This window comes from Macrotis lagotis, chromosome 2 (genome assembly GCF_037893015.1).
Source record: "Macrotis lagotis isolate mMagLag1 chromosome 2, bilby.v1.9.chrom.fasta, whole genome shotgun sequence".
Lineage (NCBI taxonomy): Eukaryota > Metazoa > Chordata > Mammalia > Peramelemorphia > Peramelidae > Macrotis > Macrotis lagotis.
In genome coordinates, this window is record NC_133659.1 from 150987413 (window position 1) to 151008548 (window position 21136).

The 21136-nt window shown below is 34.4% G+C and overlaps 1 protein-coding gene across 1 annotated transcript in view; it reads left to right on the top strand.

Annotated features, from left to right (window-relative positions):
* The window catches only part of PCNX2 (pecanex 2), a 413266-nt gene that overhangs the window by 263529 nt on the left and 128601 nt on the right, over positions 1-21136 (top strand). The window contains exons 22-23 of the mRNA XM_074222998.1: positions 420-528; positions 7204-7333. Of these exons, the coding sequence (XP_074079099.1) occupies positions 420-528; positions 7204-7333 (239 nt within the window). The remainder of the gene's footprint in view (positions 1-419; positions 529-7203; positions 7334-21136) is intronic.

The following is a 21136-nucleotide window of genomic DNA, read 5'->3' on the forward strand; positions in this document are numbered from 1 at the left end:
ACTTACGTTTTAACAGAAATGAGTTTCATAAAGCATAGTTATTGTTGTGGTCAGTTTTTGAGTCTTTCTGACCCCTTTTAGGGGTTTTCTTGGCAAAGATACCGAAGTGGTTTGCCTTTCTTTCTCCAACTCACTTTACAGATGAGGAAACTGAGGCACATAGGGTCAAGGGACTTGACCAGGATCACACAATTAAAAGTGTCTGAGGCTGGATTTGAACTCAAGTATTCCTGACTGCAGACCCAGTGCTCTTCATTACCTCACTGAGTTTTTCTGTCACCTATATGTTTAGCACACAATGGGTATTTAATAAATGCTTATTGAAGGATTGATGTTTGTGAAATTGTAATAATACTTCTACTAACCATTTTGTCTTGTTAATGGTATTGATGGACATATTTTTCTTCCTTTGCTTTCAGCTTGGAGATCTGCTTCACAAGTTACAGTTTGTTATGACCTACGTGGCTCCCTGGCAACTTGCTTGGGGCTCATCCTTTCATGTGTTTGCTCAGCTCTTTGCAATACCTCGTATCCTTTTTTTGCTTCTGCTGTACTCCCTCATGGAATCTAAGGGTATCACTTTCATCAAACTCCATCCTTTAAGAATCTGATGCCACTTTTAATGAGGATGATGGGAGACATGGTTTGCAAGTTCATTTAGACTTAAAGATATTTCTTAGTTTTGAACCACTCTACAATCTTAATATTTGCTTAGGTAGTATTCTCTTCCTTACATCCCACCCTGGTATTTCCATATTACCTAATCAGAAGTTGTTTTGAGATATCTTAGTCCATAAGTTGAAATTGAGGCTTTGTTGTTTTATTCCTAGCCCAATTATCTTAAGTTAAGAAACATTAAGTAACACAAATCAGAATACTTTTATTAATACTTGGTGACAAACTTGAAAAATACTGTTATACATGGTTAAGATGGAAACATGTTTTGTATGATTTCACATTTATAATGAATATTATATTGTTTGCTTTCTCAATGAAGGGGAGGAGGGACTGAAAAAAGAGAGAATCTGGAACTCAAAATTTAAAAAACTGAATGTTAAAATTTTTTAAATATCTAAAATGATTTAGAGAAAAAGAAAAGAGAAATATGGGCAGAGATTATTTAATATTGCATCATAACACAGGAAAAGAGAAAGTGAGATATAGTGAATAGAGGGTTTGAAGATGTGTGTTCAAGTTTCACTGCCTCTGAAATTGATTCATTAATCTGACTATATTGGTACCCCAGAATGCTCTCTAAGAAATGTGAATTTTGAAGTTACTAATCTTCATTGAAAGAAGGAATTTCCACACCAGGAGTTCCCTATTCCAGTGAAGCCACAGATTAAGGGGGAATCTTTGTTCAGTTCTTAAGGCTAAAAAAATACCTTTTTTATTTTATCTTAGATTCCTCTCACCAGTTTTCACTTTACTTCATTAAGTTTTCCTACTCTTAATGGTTCTTTCTTAGACTTTCTAGAATGGTTCAATTGGAAATGTGGTAGATTTGCAGTTGGAAGACCTGGGTTGAAATTCAATTTCTGCTACTTGCCTATATGACTGGACAAATCAAGTCACATCTTTGTTATCTCTTCCATAAAATGAGAGAGCTGGTGTTGATATATTATCTGTGATCTTTTTTATTTTTTAAATTTTTTTATTTTTCCTTAAATATTTGAGTTGTTTCAGTTTCTAAATAACCTACTTTGATTTAGATTATCTGGGTCCTGTTTAATCAAAAGAAAAATGTACTTGAGTGCAGTCTGAAACTTTGTTTTCTCTCTAAGGATTTCTTTTCTTGCTTAATATCTTTTGGACAACATTGTTCACACATCTGTGTTATTGGTTCAATTTGATAGCATTTTTAATGAATCAAGGTGCTACACTGCATTCTGCTAGTCATTTTAATGAGCCCTGTGTGAGTGTTCAGAGTAAAGAAGACTCCGTGATCTGAACTTTGTACACACTGATGGAAGCATACTCTGGGTAATAGCTAAGTGATAATATATTCCAGGAAGTCATCATTTGGAGAAAAATGCTTTCCTATAATGTCATTTCTTACAGAAACCATAACAGGAGCCAGTCTCACAATACATATTGTTTCATGGACCTATTTTTAGACCTCCATTGATATTTTAAAAAAAAAGAAACAACTTTTTTCAAGGTTATTTGTCAGAAAAAGCTAGCAGTGGCAAAAGAAAAAAGAAATTGCAAACATAGAGATTTTGTATCCTCCTTTCTAGTACATTCCTTTTGTGCCTTCCAAAGAACTTCTACTTCCTTAAGCAGATCTCTCTAAAAGGAAGACAGAAAGGTAAGCTAATGAGGTAATTTATAGGGCTATATCTTAAGAGTGTATGAGGTTCAGTATCTGGAATTTAAAGTGTGTTTATTAAATCATGACATTAATGTATATTTATGGTAGGGAATTGGCCCTGTGAATTTAAAACTTAGTTATGGCTCCCACTTTCCCCATAATTTTGGCCTCCTTTATGTATATAGCCTTTCTACCGATGTTAAGACATTGTAATTGAGTTCAGTAATACCAATTACTAGATGTGGCTAGACGGCTCACTTGAAGACCATTCTGGGAACCTTAATTTTGAATTACCTGCCCAGCCTACATGTTCAGTTTTCAACCATAAGCACATTGGTATAAAGTTTTGCATTAAATTCTTCCCCTTTAATAAGAAAAAAAAAAGAACACAAGTATGGCTCTACTGTAATGCATGCAGCATGTATTTAAGTCCAAGATCTTTTGTACTTATGGAGAGTAAGTAATTGAATATATCAGAGATGTCCATTTTATTAGACATTTGGTAATTCTATTTTAAAACACTCATTCCATCTCTATGCTTTGTCCTCTAAAAATACAATGACCAATTAGCAACATCTGTTTCCTCTACTCTATTAAAATGTCATTCTTAGAATTTACTGTGTAGTACTGGGTAGGGTATGGTACTTGAACTTCAGCCTGTAGAAAATCCTCTCTCATGTTACCCCCACAAATTAACCACAGAAGGCCCCTGTCCAAGCATGGGTCAGGGTAGAAATTTGCTCCCTGGAGTCTACCACTGTATTTCACATATCAAAAAATGTTTTATGTTATGTTGAGCTAACTAGATATAAGCTATTGTATTCCTAAATGTCATCTACAAAGAGTGACTATTTTTGCCATGCTAGTCATTTCATCACACTCTTTAGGGAGTCTGGGGCCATGATCTTGCCAAAGAGAAGGGACTGATTTCTTCAATTTGGGGAGCAATATACCGAACATGGACTCTCAGACCGTTAGCACACTGTTTAATAAATTGCTGTCCTCCACTAACACATTGTCTCCCTCCTGAAATTTTAATCTCCAAGGGGAGATGAACATTTCTGCCTTTGAATATGTTGAAGCACCACAAAAACCATTATCTTTTAATAAGTATAAGAATTTGCAGGGTTATCTCTGTTAAATATTTATATTAAGAGAGGCACCTTACTGCTTTAAATGTGAAGTTGGATGTTTAATGAAAGCCTATTCTGTTACAGGGGATTTTCTTTTCTATCTAACTAGTTTCCCATACCTCACTGCCATTTCAATTTTAAATGTATATCACTTGGATCTGCATTTTTTCAAAAGTCTCTAAATGTCTCAAAAATTACATCTTACTAAGACAAACTAAAAAGTGACTTTGAAGAGCCTACATCTCTTTGGAGGAATTCTCCTTTCCTGGTTCCACTGAGATGAACATGATTGTGTTCTTTAATACTTACACAGAGAATTTTATATTTATTTATTGTTCTTTCCTAAGTAAAGTAGGAGTCTTATCCAGGAAGCCATACTATGAGTTCAGTCTTTCAACACAGGAACTAAAAATATATCTTGTTAAATTTTCTGTTTGTAAATGACCTGAGGTTTTTATTCATTACCATGTTGAATTTTGTTATATATAATTAGTAGGTTAGTATTGCCTTCTTTTCCCTTCTGTAAATTAATTCCTATATAATTATATCATATTCAAAAATATAAACTGTTATCTTTGAATGAAAGAACAAGGACATTTAATGGTTTTTACATTTGGGGGAGAGGGTACTTGAGGGCTGAACATTTAAGCTGAGCTGTTGTTTTGCCGGTATTTACTTTGGTGTAACTTTCTTCTAAGTTCCTTGTCCTATCCATCATGATTCTACTTGAACTCTACCCTATTTTCTCTGTGCTCCCTTCCCTATATTACTCAGATAAAAGACATAATTGATTAGATGCTTCCTTGGAGAAGTAGCTCTGATATACTCAGCTTTTCCACATCTTAAAAGACAGAGTAGATGATGAGAAATCTGAGGAATGATCTCATAACTGATTGGAACAGTATGAAAAGAGATTATAGAAAAGATTAAGATTAGTTACCATCAGGGAGAAAAGATAGATTTAAATCATGTTGTAAAGTATTTAGCTCTTATAAAAGAAAACTTCTTGATCATGGAATGATTCAGTACTAGAATTGAATTATCAAGGGAGGCTGTGGAATTTGATTACCCAAAGATGTTCAGAAAGAGGATAAATATTAATCCATTAGGGACAATTAAGAAAAACAGTCAAATCAGAAGAGTAATGTATGAGATGGCCCTAGAGTCTATCTCTATTGCACTGTTGTTTGTCCTCTGATCTTAAAGAGGATCATGATGTCAGAGGTATTATAATTTGCAAGTGAGCTGGATTTCTGTGACAGAGGACTGTGCAAAGTCAAAATCCTCACTCTCCTCCAGGGTCCTTGGGTCCATTTGGGTCCATTTGGCAATATTCAGCAATACTGATGATAGCTCATGATGCAGTGGTAGGCCTTGGTCCTTTTAAGCTAAAAGCTTTCCCAGATCTCAGTTTGTCTGAGTTGATGCCCATTTAGTAATCAAGGCTAGGTAAAAATTAAAATTAAAAATTTTATCAAGTAAAAAATTAATCTGAGAGGGGAAGACCCTCAGGGATTCTAAGTCAAAATAGAAACAATTGCTATTTATATTCACTCTGAGCCGCAGAATTTAAACAAAGACCAACTGAGGCTTAGACTAGGATTTATTGTAGACCAATCAATGAGAACCAGAATGATTTGGGTTTAAGGTATGATCCAAGAAAAAAAAATCTAGTTCATGAACCCCAGGATATCTTGCTAGGCTTCAGGGATCAAAATTTATATTCTCTGGGGCAAAGTACTGACAGGTAAGGGCATGATTCCCTATGCTGAAAGAGAGAGAGGAGGGAGAAGAAAAGAAGAGAGGAATGAAGGAAAGGGAGGGAGAAAGGAAGGGAGAGAGGGAGGAAGGAGCTATGTTGCCTAATTGAAACACGGAGTATGTGGAAAAAGATATGGTATCTACTGTGGTGATGGTGTTGGGGCAGCATGCTCACATCTCTGTTTTGCAAATGACATATGAATCAACCTTTGGCCAGATATCCTGATATCTGGGGAAGTACATCAAGTGACCCAGAAATTTGAGTCTTTTTGAAGAGAGAACATGACAATCTTCTTGGAGAGATCCACCCTGGATTCCACTGTAGAATCCTGAGCATTCTAATTGCCTGAGTATAGATGATCATCTTGGATCTATAAAAATTTAAATAGTTTGACATTATTTGGGACATTTGTAGTTTGTGATTTCATTGCCCATTGCCTTCTGTTCCACTAAGAATTTATCTCATGAGCCTTTTGATCTTTCTATCTCTATGTCTGCCACTATGAGAGTGACTGGTAAAAGGATATAGGTAGGGACAGCAAGGGTTAAACCTGTCTTGAGGGTGTTGAGCAAGGTTAGGTCACACTGAAGTGAAAAGGAGTCCAGGGAATAAGAACTTTATTTCTGGCTCTTCCTTAAGTATCCTAAAAACTACTGGTATAGGGAAATCCCTGAACCTAGAGTGGTTAAATGATTTTCTCATTATTTCTCAAAAAGTGTGTATTAAAGGTGAAAAAGAATTCAAGAATTCCTAACTCAAAAGCTAGCTCTCTTCACTGCACCACAGTTGCTTCTGCCCACATGTTATCTCAGGGTAGAATTTTGCTCTTTTCAATTCCTGACTGAACATCTCCATCTGGGAAGAACCTTAGTGCTGAAATTAGCAAAGCAGAGGAAATGAGATGACTTCTGGTCAGGGGTATTCTGGGATCATATTTTGGAGACTTGTGAGAAAAGATTGTTAAATTTTATTGCAGTTATTTACACCTTTGAAATCAGACCTTAATTTGTAGGGTTATACTTAAGAAAATCATATAGAAAATTTTAATAAGAAAGATTAAATCTAAAAACATGGCATGCATAGTTTTTCCTCTCTAGAGATATGTTTGTTAAATATTTATCAACATACCACTATTTGTCATTGTTCAGTTGTTTAAGTCAAGCCCTACTCTTCATGACCCTGTTTGGAAGATTCTTGGCAAAGATATTGGAGTAGTCTATCATTTCCTTCTCCACATCATTATGCAGATGAGGAAAATGAGGGGAAAAGGATTAAGTGATGGGCCACGGGACACACAATTAGAAAGTGTTTGAGACCAGATTTGAACTCAGGAAGATGAGTCTTCCTGACTCAAGACCTAGCATTCTATCTACCATACTACTTGCTACCTCATTCTACTGCTTATAATACATGCATTCCTAATCTGTAAAACAGGCATGATTATGTTAAGAATCTGAATGGACATATTAGAAATTGATATAAACTAAAGAATATTGTACCAATAATACTAATGGAAAACTATCTATTGTCTTAAAACAAGGATACTCACACATATGCCTGTGGTATTCACTTATTTTGAACAGTGTAATTTAATTTTAATTATTTATAATGCTTCTTAATACTTTAGTAAATGTGTCAGAGTATATTTTGTACAATTATTGATATCTTTGTAATAAGATACTATTTCTTTTCATTTCCAGATTCTAGGTTTTTTTGCTGAGAAGCAGAGTGAGACTTTGAATTTTATGAGAATTATTGGTCTTGTGTATTAGGGAAACGAGAATTAGCAGGGTACTACTGAAAGTTTTATATTCCTCTCTGCATACATATTTAGAGAAAGGATTTGTTTATGTCTTTCTTTTACTCTTTTCTTCCTTGAGTTGAAAATTATTTGAGGAGGAGGTAGGGAGATTACAAGTCAGGGCTTATCTAAAAGAAAGTTTAATAGAAAAATGATGAAATAATTTCTTTTTACCTTAACTTAACATCCTCAGACTCTGCCATGCTTTTCTTCCAAACTGTTGCTACTTCTATCTTTTCTACTCCATTGAGTCCATTCCTGGGAAGTGTCATTTTTATCACCTCCTATGCCAGACCTGTCAAGTTTTGGGAGAAGAACTACAAGTAAGAATTTTGTATTTATTCTATGCTATTTTTCTGCCTCATTTTATATGTATAGATCTTACCACTGTAGTTGGCTATAATAGACCCTTAATAAATATTTATTGACTGATTCATTAACTACTACATGGGGAAGTAACCTTCAGAGTTCTTCAAATAAAGGCCTGTTTTCTGTAATTTTATAAATTTCATTGATAAACTTCTCAAATTGATCAGGGTCTTCTCTAGCTCAACCCCTTATAAGTGAAGAAAAATATCTAGTGATAGCTATCATCCCTTTGTGACTGGAGAGTCTTTTTGGTTTCACAATGCTTACTGATGTGGGACATAGGCAAGCACTTGTCTGTTGATGTATTTTTTTCAAGTCATTGTTTTTGCCCAGTTTAGTTTACTGTTTAGTTTCTTTCATAAGGGTATTAACAATTGTGAAGAAGTTGCAAATGAGCCATCAGACCATATTAACTCTCCAGTTAAGAGGGAGAAGAAGGGTAAGGGCTAGGTCACAATGTACCCATTATCAACTGTTGTAATATTCTGTGAAAATAACTAAATGTCTTGAAATACATGAGATTTTGATGTGCTGATATAGTTCTATTTTGTTTTCAGTAGTGAAGCAATCAGTAACTTACTACTATATATTGACATGTGGCCTGGGAAAGGTTCTTATAAGTCAATTTTTTATTTATCATTAGTTCTGTTTGGAGTTCATTTAGAAGGATATGAGAGAAATTATTATTAATAACCAGTATTTGAGGAGATTCAGATTTCATACTTTTCTTATTCTTCATTTCAAAACCTCAGTCTCGGAAGGTTAAGTCAACCTTCTCCTCTATCTAGACCTTACCCAGATGAGACAGCCATTGTGTTCTGTTCAGCCTTAGGTGAAGCATGAATTTTTTGATTAGATTGTTGAAGATTAGGGGGAACTTAAAATGGATGCATAATCAAAATTTAGTTCCATACCCTCAATGTAATATTCATTCTCTCATTAATTGTTGATCAATTAGGGTCATCCTTTAATGTCATCCTTTGAAAACTCCTCTTCCAAAAGAACATATAATCCATCATAAAGCTGCCATGATTGTCTTTGGTCTAAGAGAGAGCCAAATGACCATCCATTTACTAAAATGCTGATATCATTAATAAAATGATCAAATCACCCAGAAAATATCTCTCCAATCTTTTTAAGAGTCAAAGATATTTACCCATAACCCAAATATACACTTCTTACACCAGAATAGAACATACCTCAGAAGAGACCATCATTTGCCGCCCTTAACATAGGGAGAATAACAGGGATTTTGTGTTTTCCATTTAATAAAATAATGATGTAATAATTTATAAAAAGAGCACTGGAAACTTCTGGTTATGGTGATGATATGGAAAATAATAGAGGAGCCCAACTTTCCTATATACACTTCAACACATATCTAAAAAAGGCACCAACCATGACAATGTTCAAGAAGACAAAAGAGAAAAGTCAGTCAAGTTCTTTGACTAGAACATGAAAAGACAGCCAGAATTCCATAAGCCTTTGCAAGGGGGCTATCACAGGGGAGGAAGAAAGCAATAAAAGTTTTGGTGATTGACCAAAAGTACACAGACACTCTGAGCTCCCACAATTGACTCCTTTCTTCTAAGAGTACCTCTCATTTACTCTTTTTTTATGTTTTTCTAAGGCAAATAGGGTTAAGTGGCTTTCCCAAGGCCACATAGCTAGGTAATTATTAAGTGTCTGAGACCGATTTGAACTTAGGTACTCCTGACTCTAAGGCCGGTGCTTTATCCACTGTGCCACCTAGCCGCCCCCTCATTTACTCTTTATGTCTTCTATCTGCAATCTTTATGCATTTTGTTTCCCTTCACTAAAATGTAAGTTTCTTGAAAACAGGAATAATCCTTTTTCTTGTTTTTTTTGTATTTAATAAATGCTTATTGAGTAATTGAACCAAAATGGAGTCTGTCTTCTCATAAGATCTGGAAGATGTGGGTTCTCTGAGTAAGGATATGCTAGAAGAGACAGAAATAATCATTAACAGTGATAATAGACCTAAAGCTAGTAGAATCTTGGTCCTGACCTATCAGAATAGTAGTGGGAGACATATTCAGTCATCAAAATTAGTTAATTTTTTGGAAGATAAGGTAGGGCAATGAATGCTTTGGAACATTTGCAGCCAACAATAGGAAAGAGATCTAATTCAATGACTATATTTTTAAAAAGTTTGAGGCCAGCATAATCCTAATATCCAATTGGAATATGTCATGGTCACAGTAGAGAACAGATTCAACCCCTAATTGGGGTTTGTACAAGCATAAAGACACCAGAAAAGCCTGAAACCTATATCTGCTTTGGGTCACCAAGAAAGGACTAGAAGTGATGGCTTCCATCAGATGATAGAATCTAATGCCAGATTTCACCAACATCCAGACTATAATAGGGACAGGACAAAACAGGTCCTGCTCATCCAGACAAGTGCTGTGTAAAGGTGAATATAGATAAGTCAAAAAAATAAATTAATTAAATTCTCAGATAGCTAATGGCATAAAAATTTGACTTATGAAATAATCTTTCCCAGACCACTGCTATACGTCTAAGCAAAGTATTTACTAAGGTATTATTTGTAAGAAAAGTTGGTACAAACATTTTACTTCTAAAGTCTGATTCTTAATCTTACACAAGTCCACAGAAAATTCAGGTTATGAGGATTAAATGTAGTTCAATGGGGTGAACTTGGAGTGAACTTGTGGAAACAAAGTATAAATTCCCAATTCCTAGTTATCAGAAATCCTTTCTTGAGTCTATAGTCAGAATTATTTTCAGGCTCAAGGAGCTACACACTTTAAGGCTCCTTCCACTACTGAGTAACTTTCTTTATGTACCATTCTGTATCCATATATGTGCTCTGACTTTATCTCTGTTCTTGATTGGATATGTTTGTCTCTTATTAGTTCCATTTTTTTCTGATGACACAGACAAAAGTAGAGTATAGCATTCTCTGCATGTTTACTTCTCCCACCTCTTTATCCTCTGGTATAGTTGGAAGAGTCTATCTTCTCATTATGCTCCTGAGTCTGAAAATCCTCAAAGCTTGATTGCTTCTCTGTTAGATTGAGTTTTTGCTGAAATTTCTCTCCATTTAATTCTACCCTGAGGTATGGTCTGCTTTTTTGGTTAGTCAATCTTTCTATCTTTTCATGGCCAAAAAAAAAGATTCATTTCTTATGAAAGATCAAAGGAATTCACTTTTAAAACTTTCTCATGCCCTTATTACATTATATTAATTTAAATGGTGGGGGGAATGGAGAAGAATGTAGAACGACATCCCCGGCATTACTGCCTACTTCTTTATAAAGGACAAAGAGAGGTAAAAGTAGAAGGGTACAAGATGGAAAGGAACAAACAATTAATAATCAGAACCATCCTATGAATGAAATGGAAATATTGTAAAAGAAGGGAAAAACTTCAAAAGGATTAAGAACTCTGAAACTTGTAAACACTAATTACAACTCCAGCAAAATGATGATGAAGTATGCTTCCCACCTCTTGGCAAAGAGGTCATAGCCTAAAGGTTCAGAATGAGGCATATAGTTCAGTCATGGCCAATGTGTACTTTGTTTTGCATGGCTATATTTATCTTTATAGGAATTTTTATTATGTATTTCTTTTGGCAAGTTGAGAGGTGCAGTAGGGGGTAGTGATAGTGATGCCATAAAAAGAAGAAAGGAAAGAGCATCAATGAAACATTTTAAAAATACATAGAAGAAAACAGAAGGAGGTTCAGAAGGGAACACAGACAGGAAGAGTACTACTGTTACTATTATATTAAATTTAATATGTACTTTCCAAAAAAGTTGAACTTACCAGAGATTCATGGTTTCATGTGTAATCATCTTTTCCCCTTTGCATATGGACATTTGCTTGTTTGTTTGATAATTAAGTATATATTTTTACATTACAAGAGTAAAAAGGAAAAAAATGACCTAGGTTTTAAACACAGCTTTTAACTCTTTGCTATGGGTATGACATTGTACTAGTCCCATACATTTCCCCACCTATAAAAATGAAAGGTCTGAAAAAAAATGTTAAGTCTCTTCCATCTTTAAATTCTCACAGATCTCAGAATTCTAAGAGCCCTCAAAGGTCTGAACAATAATCCTTCCTATGGCATCCTATGACATCAGTGGTAATCTTCTCTCTTCTTAATGAACACAAGTCAAAAAAAACTCTCTAACCTTCAAGGCTTTTCCTTCTTCTTCCACAATAGTTCTAATTATTAAGAGGTTTTCTTGTCTTGTTTTGTTCTTTTATTTATCAAGTGCAAATCTGTTACTCAGAAACTTTCCCCTATTATTAGCTGGCTATTCTAAGTGACTCTTGGGAGTCATGTAGGATAAGACAAATTCTGATTCATATAATAGCCTCAAAATGCTTAAGGGTAGATATGCTGCCTCAACTCCTCTTCTAAACCTGAAGCCCAGTTCCTTTTGTATTGTACCACTTTCCCAGGAATATTCCAATAAAACAAATGAAAATGCTTGGGACATAGGGAAATGTGAGAAAGAAGTAGGTAGAGTTCAGTAGCCTAAAAGAAATCATTCTTTTTTTTTTTAGGCTTTTGCAAGGCAAATGAGGTTAAGTGGGTTGCCCAAGGCTACACAGCTAGGTAATTATTAAGTGTCTGAGGCCGGATTTGAACTCAGGTACTCCTGACTCCAGGGATGGTGTCTATCCGCTGCACCACCTAGCCACCCCAAAAGAAATCATTCTGATGATCCTTGATTACAAGAACTTCCTAACCGTTCCTAGAACTAAATTAAATTCTAGAAATGAAAAAAAAATACAACTTCATGAACCACTTTTAATAGGGCTTTAGTGCACAGGGATAATCAGTACTTCATGCATCCACAATAGTATGAGATCAGTTCCATATCTTATTTGTTTCAACTTCATTAGCCATGTTGGCATTTAAATTCTGATCTTTTTTGGATGGTTGATATGTCTGCATTTTGTAAAGCTCTGACACTTAACAGTGTGACCTTTATCTATACCTTAAATCAAAGATAAGTTAAGAGGACTGTGTTTTAATGTTTCTTCCATGGGAAGTTTATGTTCACAAAAAACATAAGTCATTTATAATGTTTCTTTTCTTAAAAACAGCTGTTCCAAACATTTGTTCCTGCTGTCATATATCAAACATTATTAATCCATGCTGCCCCAATGATGGTATATTAAGAGAAACCCTCTATAATGTTATAATCAATCAAAAGAAACATCCAAGCTGAGAGAATACCAGGATAGCACTGAGATCAAAAGAATTAATGATTTTTGTATTCCAGAATATTTAAGCAGTATAGAACAGTGAAGATAGTGTTTTCTTGCAATAAGAAGATCTGGATTCAAATCCAATTTCTATAACATACTAGCTCTATGTCCTTGAGTAAGTCACAACCATTCTGGTCTTCAGTTTCCTAATTTTAGCATGACTTCTGGGATTGTTTCCAGGTTTAAATCTATGACCTTGTAAACCTTCATCCACTACTAGAAGTTAATACCATACATAGGTTGTAACAATTTCAGACACCAAAGCAGTTTTTCTTACCTTTTATTGAATTATTTCAGAAATTTCTAATTTCATGAATCCATTTGGAATTTTCTTGGTAAAGATACTGGAGTGGTTTGCCATTTTCTTCTATAGCTGATATGATAAATGAGAGACTAAAGCAAACAAAGCTAAGCAACTTGCCCAGGGTCACACAGCTAATAAAAGTCTGAGACCAGATTTGAACTTGGGAAGATGAGTCTTCTTGACTCCAGATCCTGCATCCTATCCATTGAACTAATTGCTTTTCTTGTTTATGCATTCTTATTATTTTGCCTTATTTATTAAAATATTAATAAAATTTATGGAACAAACAATAATGAAGACATGAATATCCATAATGACTTAATTTCAAGCTACTTTAGAAGAAAATCATTTTAGAGGGTTTTCTAGAACTCTGAATTATTCTTCTAGGCAATATAACAGGACTACAAAGATTATGATGGAAAAAGTTCCAATTTTTCACAATTCCTACTGGGACTTCTTTAGGAATAAAAGAAAATAAGCGCAAGTGAAGAAGAGAACAAATGAGTCAAAAAAGAAACTACAGCAAAATAATCACTATACCCTTCCCCCCAAAAAGGCACAACAATAAAGGATCATGATATAAGTTCTGAATCTGATCCAGAACTGAGGTGAACTCCTTTCCACACGATAAACTAACTGTCTATAATTGAAAAGTACACATAATAAGATTTCTATCTCAGGGTCCCATTCAGAAGACCTGGATTCCTACTTCTAGTAACGCCAAGACTAGATCAGGCAAAGGGTTTAGGTTTAGTGACCCTATCCAAAACAGGAGTAAGCAGAGATTGGCCCCAGGAGAGTTCTAATCCAAGGTGATGCTGGGAGCAAATCCATAAACCATTAAAATTCCAACTTTACTACCTCACCTAGGACTCCAGGAGAGACAAAGGCACAGAGACTTGCAACTTATTTATGTGCATTTATTTTTACATATTTATTATATATGCACGTGCATTTATTTTTAATATTTAGTATTAATATTTGTTTATTATACAAATCAACAAAAACAAATAACTTGATTATAGAACAATAAAAAAATCCAAGGGGAAATAATGGAAAGAAAAGTCTCATTCAAAAAGCTACAAGATAGACTACCTAAAATATCTGCATTCTCAAGGCATTCTCAAGACCAATATAGATAAGACTATAAGATGTTCTTGGAAAACACAAAACCTAACAAGTAAATTTAAAGGCATTTAGTGCTCATGGCTGGAATGAAAATGTTTGTCCATCATTTTCGAAGAAGACCACATCAGGGGAGGTGATGCCATGACAAGCACATGAACTGGATTTGAGCAAGGGGGGTGCTGTGCTAAGTCACCAGCCTCACTTTCTCCTCCAGAACCATCTGGATCCAGTTGTCATATATGAATAAGGACAACTGGAGATGGCCCTGGATGAGAGGCTGCCAGGGTTAAGTGACTTACCCAAGGTCACACAGCTAATATGAGTCAAGGTCTGAGTCCAGATTTGAACTCTCAAACTCCCAAGTCCAAGACCAGTGCTCTATCCAGTTCTATAACTAAGTTAAATAAGATGAGGGAAGGGGGATATCTCTGATTTATTACTATATTTATTTGGAAAGTTTCTAGTACCTCTCCATTCCACATAGAGCTAACTTGTATTTTTAGGTAGATAGCCTTTTCATATTAGAAAGATTCTTTTATACTCTGTTTTGTAGAAATTTACACTAATTTTTTTTTAAACATAAAGATGGGGGCAGCTAGGTAGTGCAGTGGATAGAGCACTGACCCTGGAGTCAGGAGTACCTGAGTTCAAATCCAGGCTCAGACACTTAATAATTGCCTAGATGTATGGCCTTGGGTAAGCCACTTAAACGCATTGCCTTGCAAAAATCTAAAAAATAAAAAATAAAATAAAATAAAGATGGAAGGCTTCTTAGCAATAACTAATGAATATTTGCTTGTATTTATACCAGCAATGCATGGATAGTTCAAAATTGAGAAAACTATAAACACAATTTACCATAGACAAAAATGATAAAAAAATTATATAACTAAAAAGCCTTTGGCAAAATACAGCTCTCATTTATGCTAGGAAAAAATAAATCAAAAGAATAAGCATAAATTTTCTTTTAATTATAAGTTATATCATTTGTTAATATTCCACATTAGAATAATGTAATCATTTCATATATTCCCATAACACCAAGAAATAGAAACTTTTCACTATAATGAAAGAGAAAATAAGAATGTTTCTTGTCATTGCTATTTATTTGCAAGGTTCTAGAAAATACAATTTAATAAAAAAATTAAACTGAAGAGGAAAGCATGCACAAAGAGAAGAAAAAATGATCTTGCAGATGATTTAATGGTTTAGAGACTTCTTGAGATTCAATAGAAAAATCAAATGAAATAAGTGGTAATTTTCAAGAAGTATATATGCATATTCATATATATAATCCCATAAAATTATCAGCTTTTCTGCATATTATAGAATATTACAAAATATTCTGCATATTATAGTCAGAGGAGAGAAAAAAAGGAATTGGTCAATCATAATGCCACCTATATAGTCATAATAATCAAAACTATTTGATATTAGTTAAAAATAGAGAATTGAACAGATTAGGTAAGCAAGAAAGGAATGTTTTACAGGTCTAAGGATCATATTACTTGATTAAAGATTCAGTATTCAGTGAAATTGATAGAAAAATTGGAAAACACTGATAGAAGTGAGTTTTTGGTCCACATTATATAATATATAAAATATTAAACTTTAAATGAATATATGACATAAATATAAATTTAAAAATCATAAATACACTAGAGGAGAATAGAAGGAAGCACCTTACACATTTATGGTTAGTGGTAAATTCCTAAATAAACAAAGAATAGGAGAACATAAAAGTAAATAAGAAATTTTGATTACATAAAATTGAGAAGATTTTGCACAAACAAGATCAACATCGCTAGAATGAGAAGAGAAACCTTTAATTAGGGAAAATATTTTTGCAGCAAAAATCTCTGATAAAAGTACTTATATTTCATCTATATGGGAAAATGTTACAAATATATAAGAACAAGAAATATTCTACAAAATATAAAAGGACTTGAAAAAAACATTTTGTCTAAACAGGAAATACCTATCAACAACCATGAATATTCTAAGTCAAACAACCAATGATTTCTCTATGGTTTCTGTCACTATCAATCACCTTCTTGAAATGCCCCTTTCCATTTTCCATGACAATATTCTCTCCTGCTTCTCCTGTTACCTCTGTGACCATTATTTCAGATCTTTTGATGACTTTATTTAGATCACATTCTCTAAACATGAATGTTTTATAAATCTCTGTCCTAGCTCCTCCTTAATTCTCCCTCATATTATTTCACTTGATCTTATCAGTTCCCATGTATTCAATTATCTCTATCAATTAACTCTAGGCTGATGAGTCTCAAATCTACTTATCCATTTCAAACCTCCAGTTGCACATTTCTAGCTTCCTATTAGATATCTTGGACTGGATGTCCTATAATAACTTTGAATTCAATATGCCCAAAACTGATCTCATTATTTTTCCCTATCAAACCAACAATCTTCCAAACTTCCTTATTACTCTCAAGGATATGGTATTCCTTCCCCCCCACCCCCACTCCTGCCATCACTTAGGCTCATAACTAAGTACTAGCCTTGACTCCTCACTCTTTATCTCTCACCTCCCCATATCCATTCTGTGGCCAAGACCTGTCAATTTTAACTTCTTAACATTTCTCACCAATGCCTCTTTATCGTCTGACCTTGCCACCAGCCTGGAGTTGTTGCAATAGCTTTCTGGTGGATCTGCATGCCACACATCTCACTCCTTCCTAGTCCATTCTTTACTTAGCTACCAAAGTCATCTTCCTAAAGCACAGATCTAACCATGTCTCTCCCACTCAGTGAAGTCCAGAAACTCCCTATCCCCACCAGGATCAAATATAAAATGGTCTGTTTTGCATTCATAAGCTGGCCTTGTCCCTATTTTTCCAGTTACATGACACTGCAATACAGGGACATTGGACTTCTTGCCATTTTTTAAGCAAGACTCTATATCTCTCAGCTACCAGCATTTTCAAAGGCTGTTCACTATGCCTGAAATGTTCTTGCTCTTCACCTGCTTCCTTCAGGTCCTAACTAAAATCTTACCTTCTACATGAAATCTTTCCCAATCCTTCTTCATTGCCATGCCTTTCCTCTATCAATTGTTTCCACTTTATTCTGTATTATAGCTTGTTTGAACATAGTGCTTTGGAGGAGGCCTCCCCCCTTAGATTGTCTTTTGCTTTTTTATGTATCCCCAGCACTTTACACAATACCTAAAACATAGTATGCCCTCCAATATTTATTGACTGACTGACTGAAAGACTTTCCTTGAAATGGCATCACCCTCTATTCGATAGATTCCTTGGGCTCCTAATTTCTTTTTTTCAAAATTCAATTTCCTAACAGGAAAAGAACTATATGCTAAGGAACTCTGCATATAAAGAAGCCATATAAATTAATACGCAGTTATTATGCTACTGTGATATTATTAACAGAAGAGTTCAGTCCTAGATCAACCATAATATTATACTAACCTTAAGGTATAAAGATGAGCTACAAGATGCTTTTTTGATCAATTAATCAATCAGCATCTATTATTAACTAAGTATCTACCATGTTCCAACACTTGGTAGGCACTGAAGATATGAAATTAAAACGAAATATTCCCAATCTTCAAGAAAGTTATATTCTACTGAGCAAAGCATATGTATACATCTAAGTATATGCAAAATGCAAATATGTGCAAAATATATACAAGATAAATGAATCATTAATAAGAGAAATATAAATTACAGTAACTGAGGTTTTATAGCACATCACAGCTAGTAGAATAGCAAAGATGACAGAAATACAAAAATGCCAAATGTTGTAGCAGATGTAGGAAGATATGCATACTAATGTACTGAATATTAACTTAGCTATGAATTGGAACAACTGTTCATGTAAATAGTTTGTAATTCTATCCAAATGGAACTAAACTGAACATATCTTTAACAAAATAATACCAGTGAAATATAGGGTAGACATAGATACACAGGCATATATGTGTGTATGTGTGTGTGTGTGTTTGTGTGTGCGCACACGCACACGCGCACATATAAATATCTAAAGCTACAACTGCGAGTTTTTTTGCAAGGCAATGGAGTTATGTGACTTGCCCAAGATCATACAGCTAGGTAATTATTAAGTGTCTGAGACTGGGTTTGAACTCAGGTCTTCCTGATTCCAGGGTCCATGCTTTATTCACTGTGCCACCTAGCTGCCCCTTACAACTGCATTTTTAAAGTAGCAAAGAACCAAATATAAAATATGTGTTCACTGCTTAACAAATTTTGATTGGATTGTAAAAAATGACAGATTTGAAAAATGCAGAAACTTGGAAAAACTTATTTATACTGATGCAGAGTAAAGTAGGCAAAAAGAGTATAAGTTACAAGATGACAACAGTAATATAAAAGAAAACTACATTTAAAGACTTAAGGACAATAATTAATGCAATGAGCAATTATGACTTCAGTAAATTGATGATGAATTGCAAAGCAGAGGTATAGAATGAGGTATATATTTTCAAACATGGTCAATGTATTGATTTGTTTTGTTCAGTTATAATTATTTTTTACAAAGAAAAGATGTTTGGGGTAATGTCATTGCTAAATGCCAATGTTGTTAAAAATATCAATAAAACTTTTTAAAAGAGAAAGTATAATATAAACAGTGCTGGTGATATAATACTTTAAAATTTATAAAAAAGAAATGTGCAAAATCTTTTGCAAAGAATCCTTGGTGAATATAAATTACTTTTCTTCTGTTCAGACCACCTAGTCTTTCCCAAGGGAGAGAGTTTTAAATTAGCAAATATAAACTGGATAACCTGAGAAGCTTACAAGGAAAATGAAAAAAGGAAGGATCTGGGAGAGGATGCTTCATAGGACTCCATCAGAACACCCTAAAACAATATGAATCATGACTTACTGCTGTTATTTTAGCTGAAATCTAAGATTAAGTACCTATTTATATGATATTTTTATTTACAAATTATTGGTGTTCTTTTCCTTAGATTAGATTAGGGATTCCAATGTCAGGTTACATTGTTTTCTGCATCTTATCTAATCAGGATCTGATTTGCATCAATAAATAATGCCATATTAAGTATGGGAGAGTATATAAGGAGAGTCCTTCTCTAATGTCATGAAGTTTGTTCATGTTAGTAAGTATGTTGGTGTGTGCAAAGTGCTGTGTGTATGTGTATATGTGCATATATGATCTGGGGTACAGAGAAGGAGGGGGTTGTCAAGGCTCCACTGCTTTCATATTTATTAGCTCTTTTTGAGATCCCGACACCTTTTGAGAAATTTTCCTCCAGATTTTTTTAGGGAAAAAAGTCATGATGCAAAACCCAGATCCATGGTCTGTTGTTACCTGCTATTACAGTATCTGAATGGAGAATCATTTTGTTCATCTGTTTAAAGAATTAAAGAGTGAGAGAGGAGACTGGAGTTAGTGTAGGCAGGAAATATCATTTGGCTTGAAAGTTTTTCATGTTTCTTTGAAACCGATTTTATATCTTGCTTTTGCTTTGTTGGTTGCTAATAGTGATTTCTAGTAGTACTACTCCAATGTTTGCAAGTTTTAGATCTCATTATCACCTTATGTTTTTGCTACATGGGAGCAGAAGGATAATAGACTGTATTCTTGTGACTTTTTCCCTCCTGCTTACTTCATTGCTTGAAAAAGGCCTGTGAAAGACATTCTAATTTGAGACAGTTAATGGGCTATGATAAACTGCCACCAGAAATCTGGGGATTTCATTTACAATCCTTTCTCCTGGCTCTCCTCTTTACTTTCCAATTTTCTTTTGTCTCTGTGTGCTTGCTTTCTAGTCTAAAGTCTGTATGGGTTTTTGCAAGTCTCTAGGGAATGGTTGTACATTGTAACTTAACCAGTGAAATGTCCCCAAGGATTTTGTAATTAAATCACCAGGTACCTTATAGCTATATAAACTCTCTTTTCTTCCTTTCCCAGGCCAAAGTGCCTTGAATTATTCTTTCCTTCCCCACTGGTCTCTATATTTCCTACCTTATAACTCCATGCCTTTGAAAAATACCATCTTTCTGTTGGTCGATAATAATATCTTGCTTATTATTTCATAAATTTACCTTGTTCATAGAGGTTTGCAGCTCTTGAATTATCTCCCTCCCAACGACCAGAGGCAGGGGAAGTGGGGAGGTAGGAGTTTGAGGTGGGGGGAAGAGAGATAGTGCAAATACTTTTATTCCTATTAAACACTAAGGTTCAAAGAGGTTGTGACTTGCCCTCAAATACCATGAATTATATATCAGAATCAGGATTTTGGCCTGGATCTTTAGACTCAAGTCCAGTACTTTTTCAAATACATTATTGTCTAAATCATGACCCAAGCATTAGCTACTTGTATCTTCCTCCACTAGGTCCTTTCAGTCTCCTGTTGGATAAAGTCATTTTTCTGCTATTCTTGGGGCATTGAAATAGTGTTCATTTCTTTTTTAACTCATGTCTTCTAAGAATTATCTAAAAGTGACTAAAATAGAAATTTCTAGACTGTCTTCAATCCCTAGAAGAACAACCGATCATAGGACAAGAGTTTTAGAGTTGGCACAGACCTCAGAGGTCATCTACTCCAACGCTTTATACATGAGGAACCTGAGGCCCTTGGAAGTTAAGTGACTTTTTCAAGGTCACAAAGGGAAGAGATGATATATCAACTCAAGTTCTTTGTCTTCAATGGTAGCACACCTTCCATTGTACCATCCTGACTTGAGTTTCAATGAGTCTTTCTTTTCATAAGACAGAATAATCAAAAAGAGTTTTAACAATCAGAGTTACATTGGGAAATTGGTTAAATGGATCAACTAACTATCCTGAATGCTTTTTTTTTATTGTTCAATGTTTCTAAAATTAATCTAAACATGCTAGAGTTAAATGTTTTTGTTGATGATGATGATGAAAAAGAAGATGATGTTATCAGTCAAGTGAGTTCTGCCAATAAACAAGCTTTTATTAAGCTTCTATTTGGGGTCAGCCATTATATTAGGGGTTATAATAGAAAGATAAAAATAATACAGCCCTTATTTTCATGTTACATCCAAATTGTACA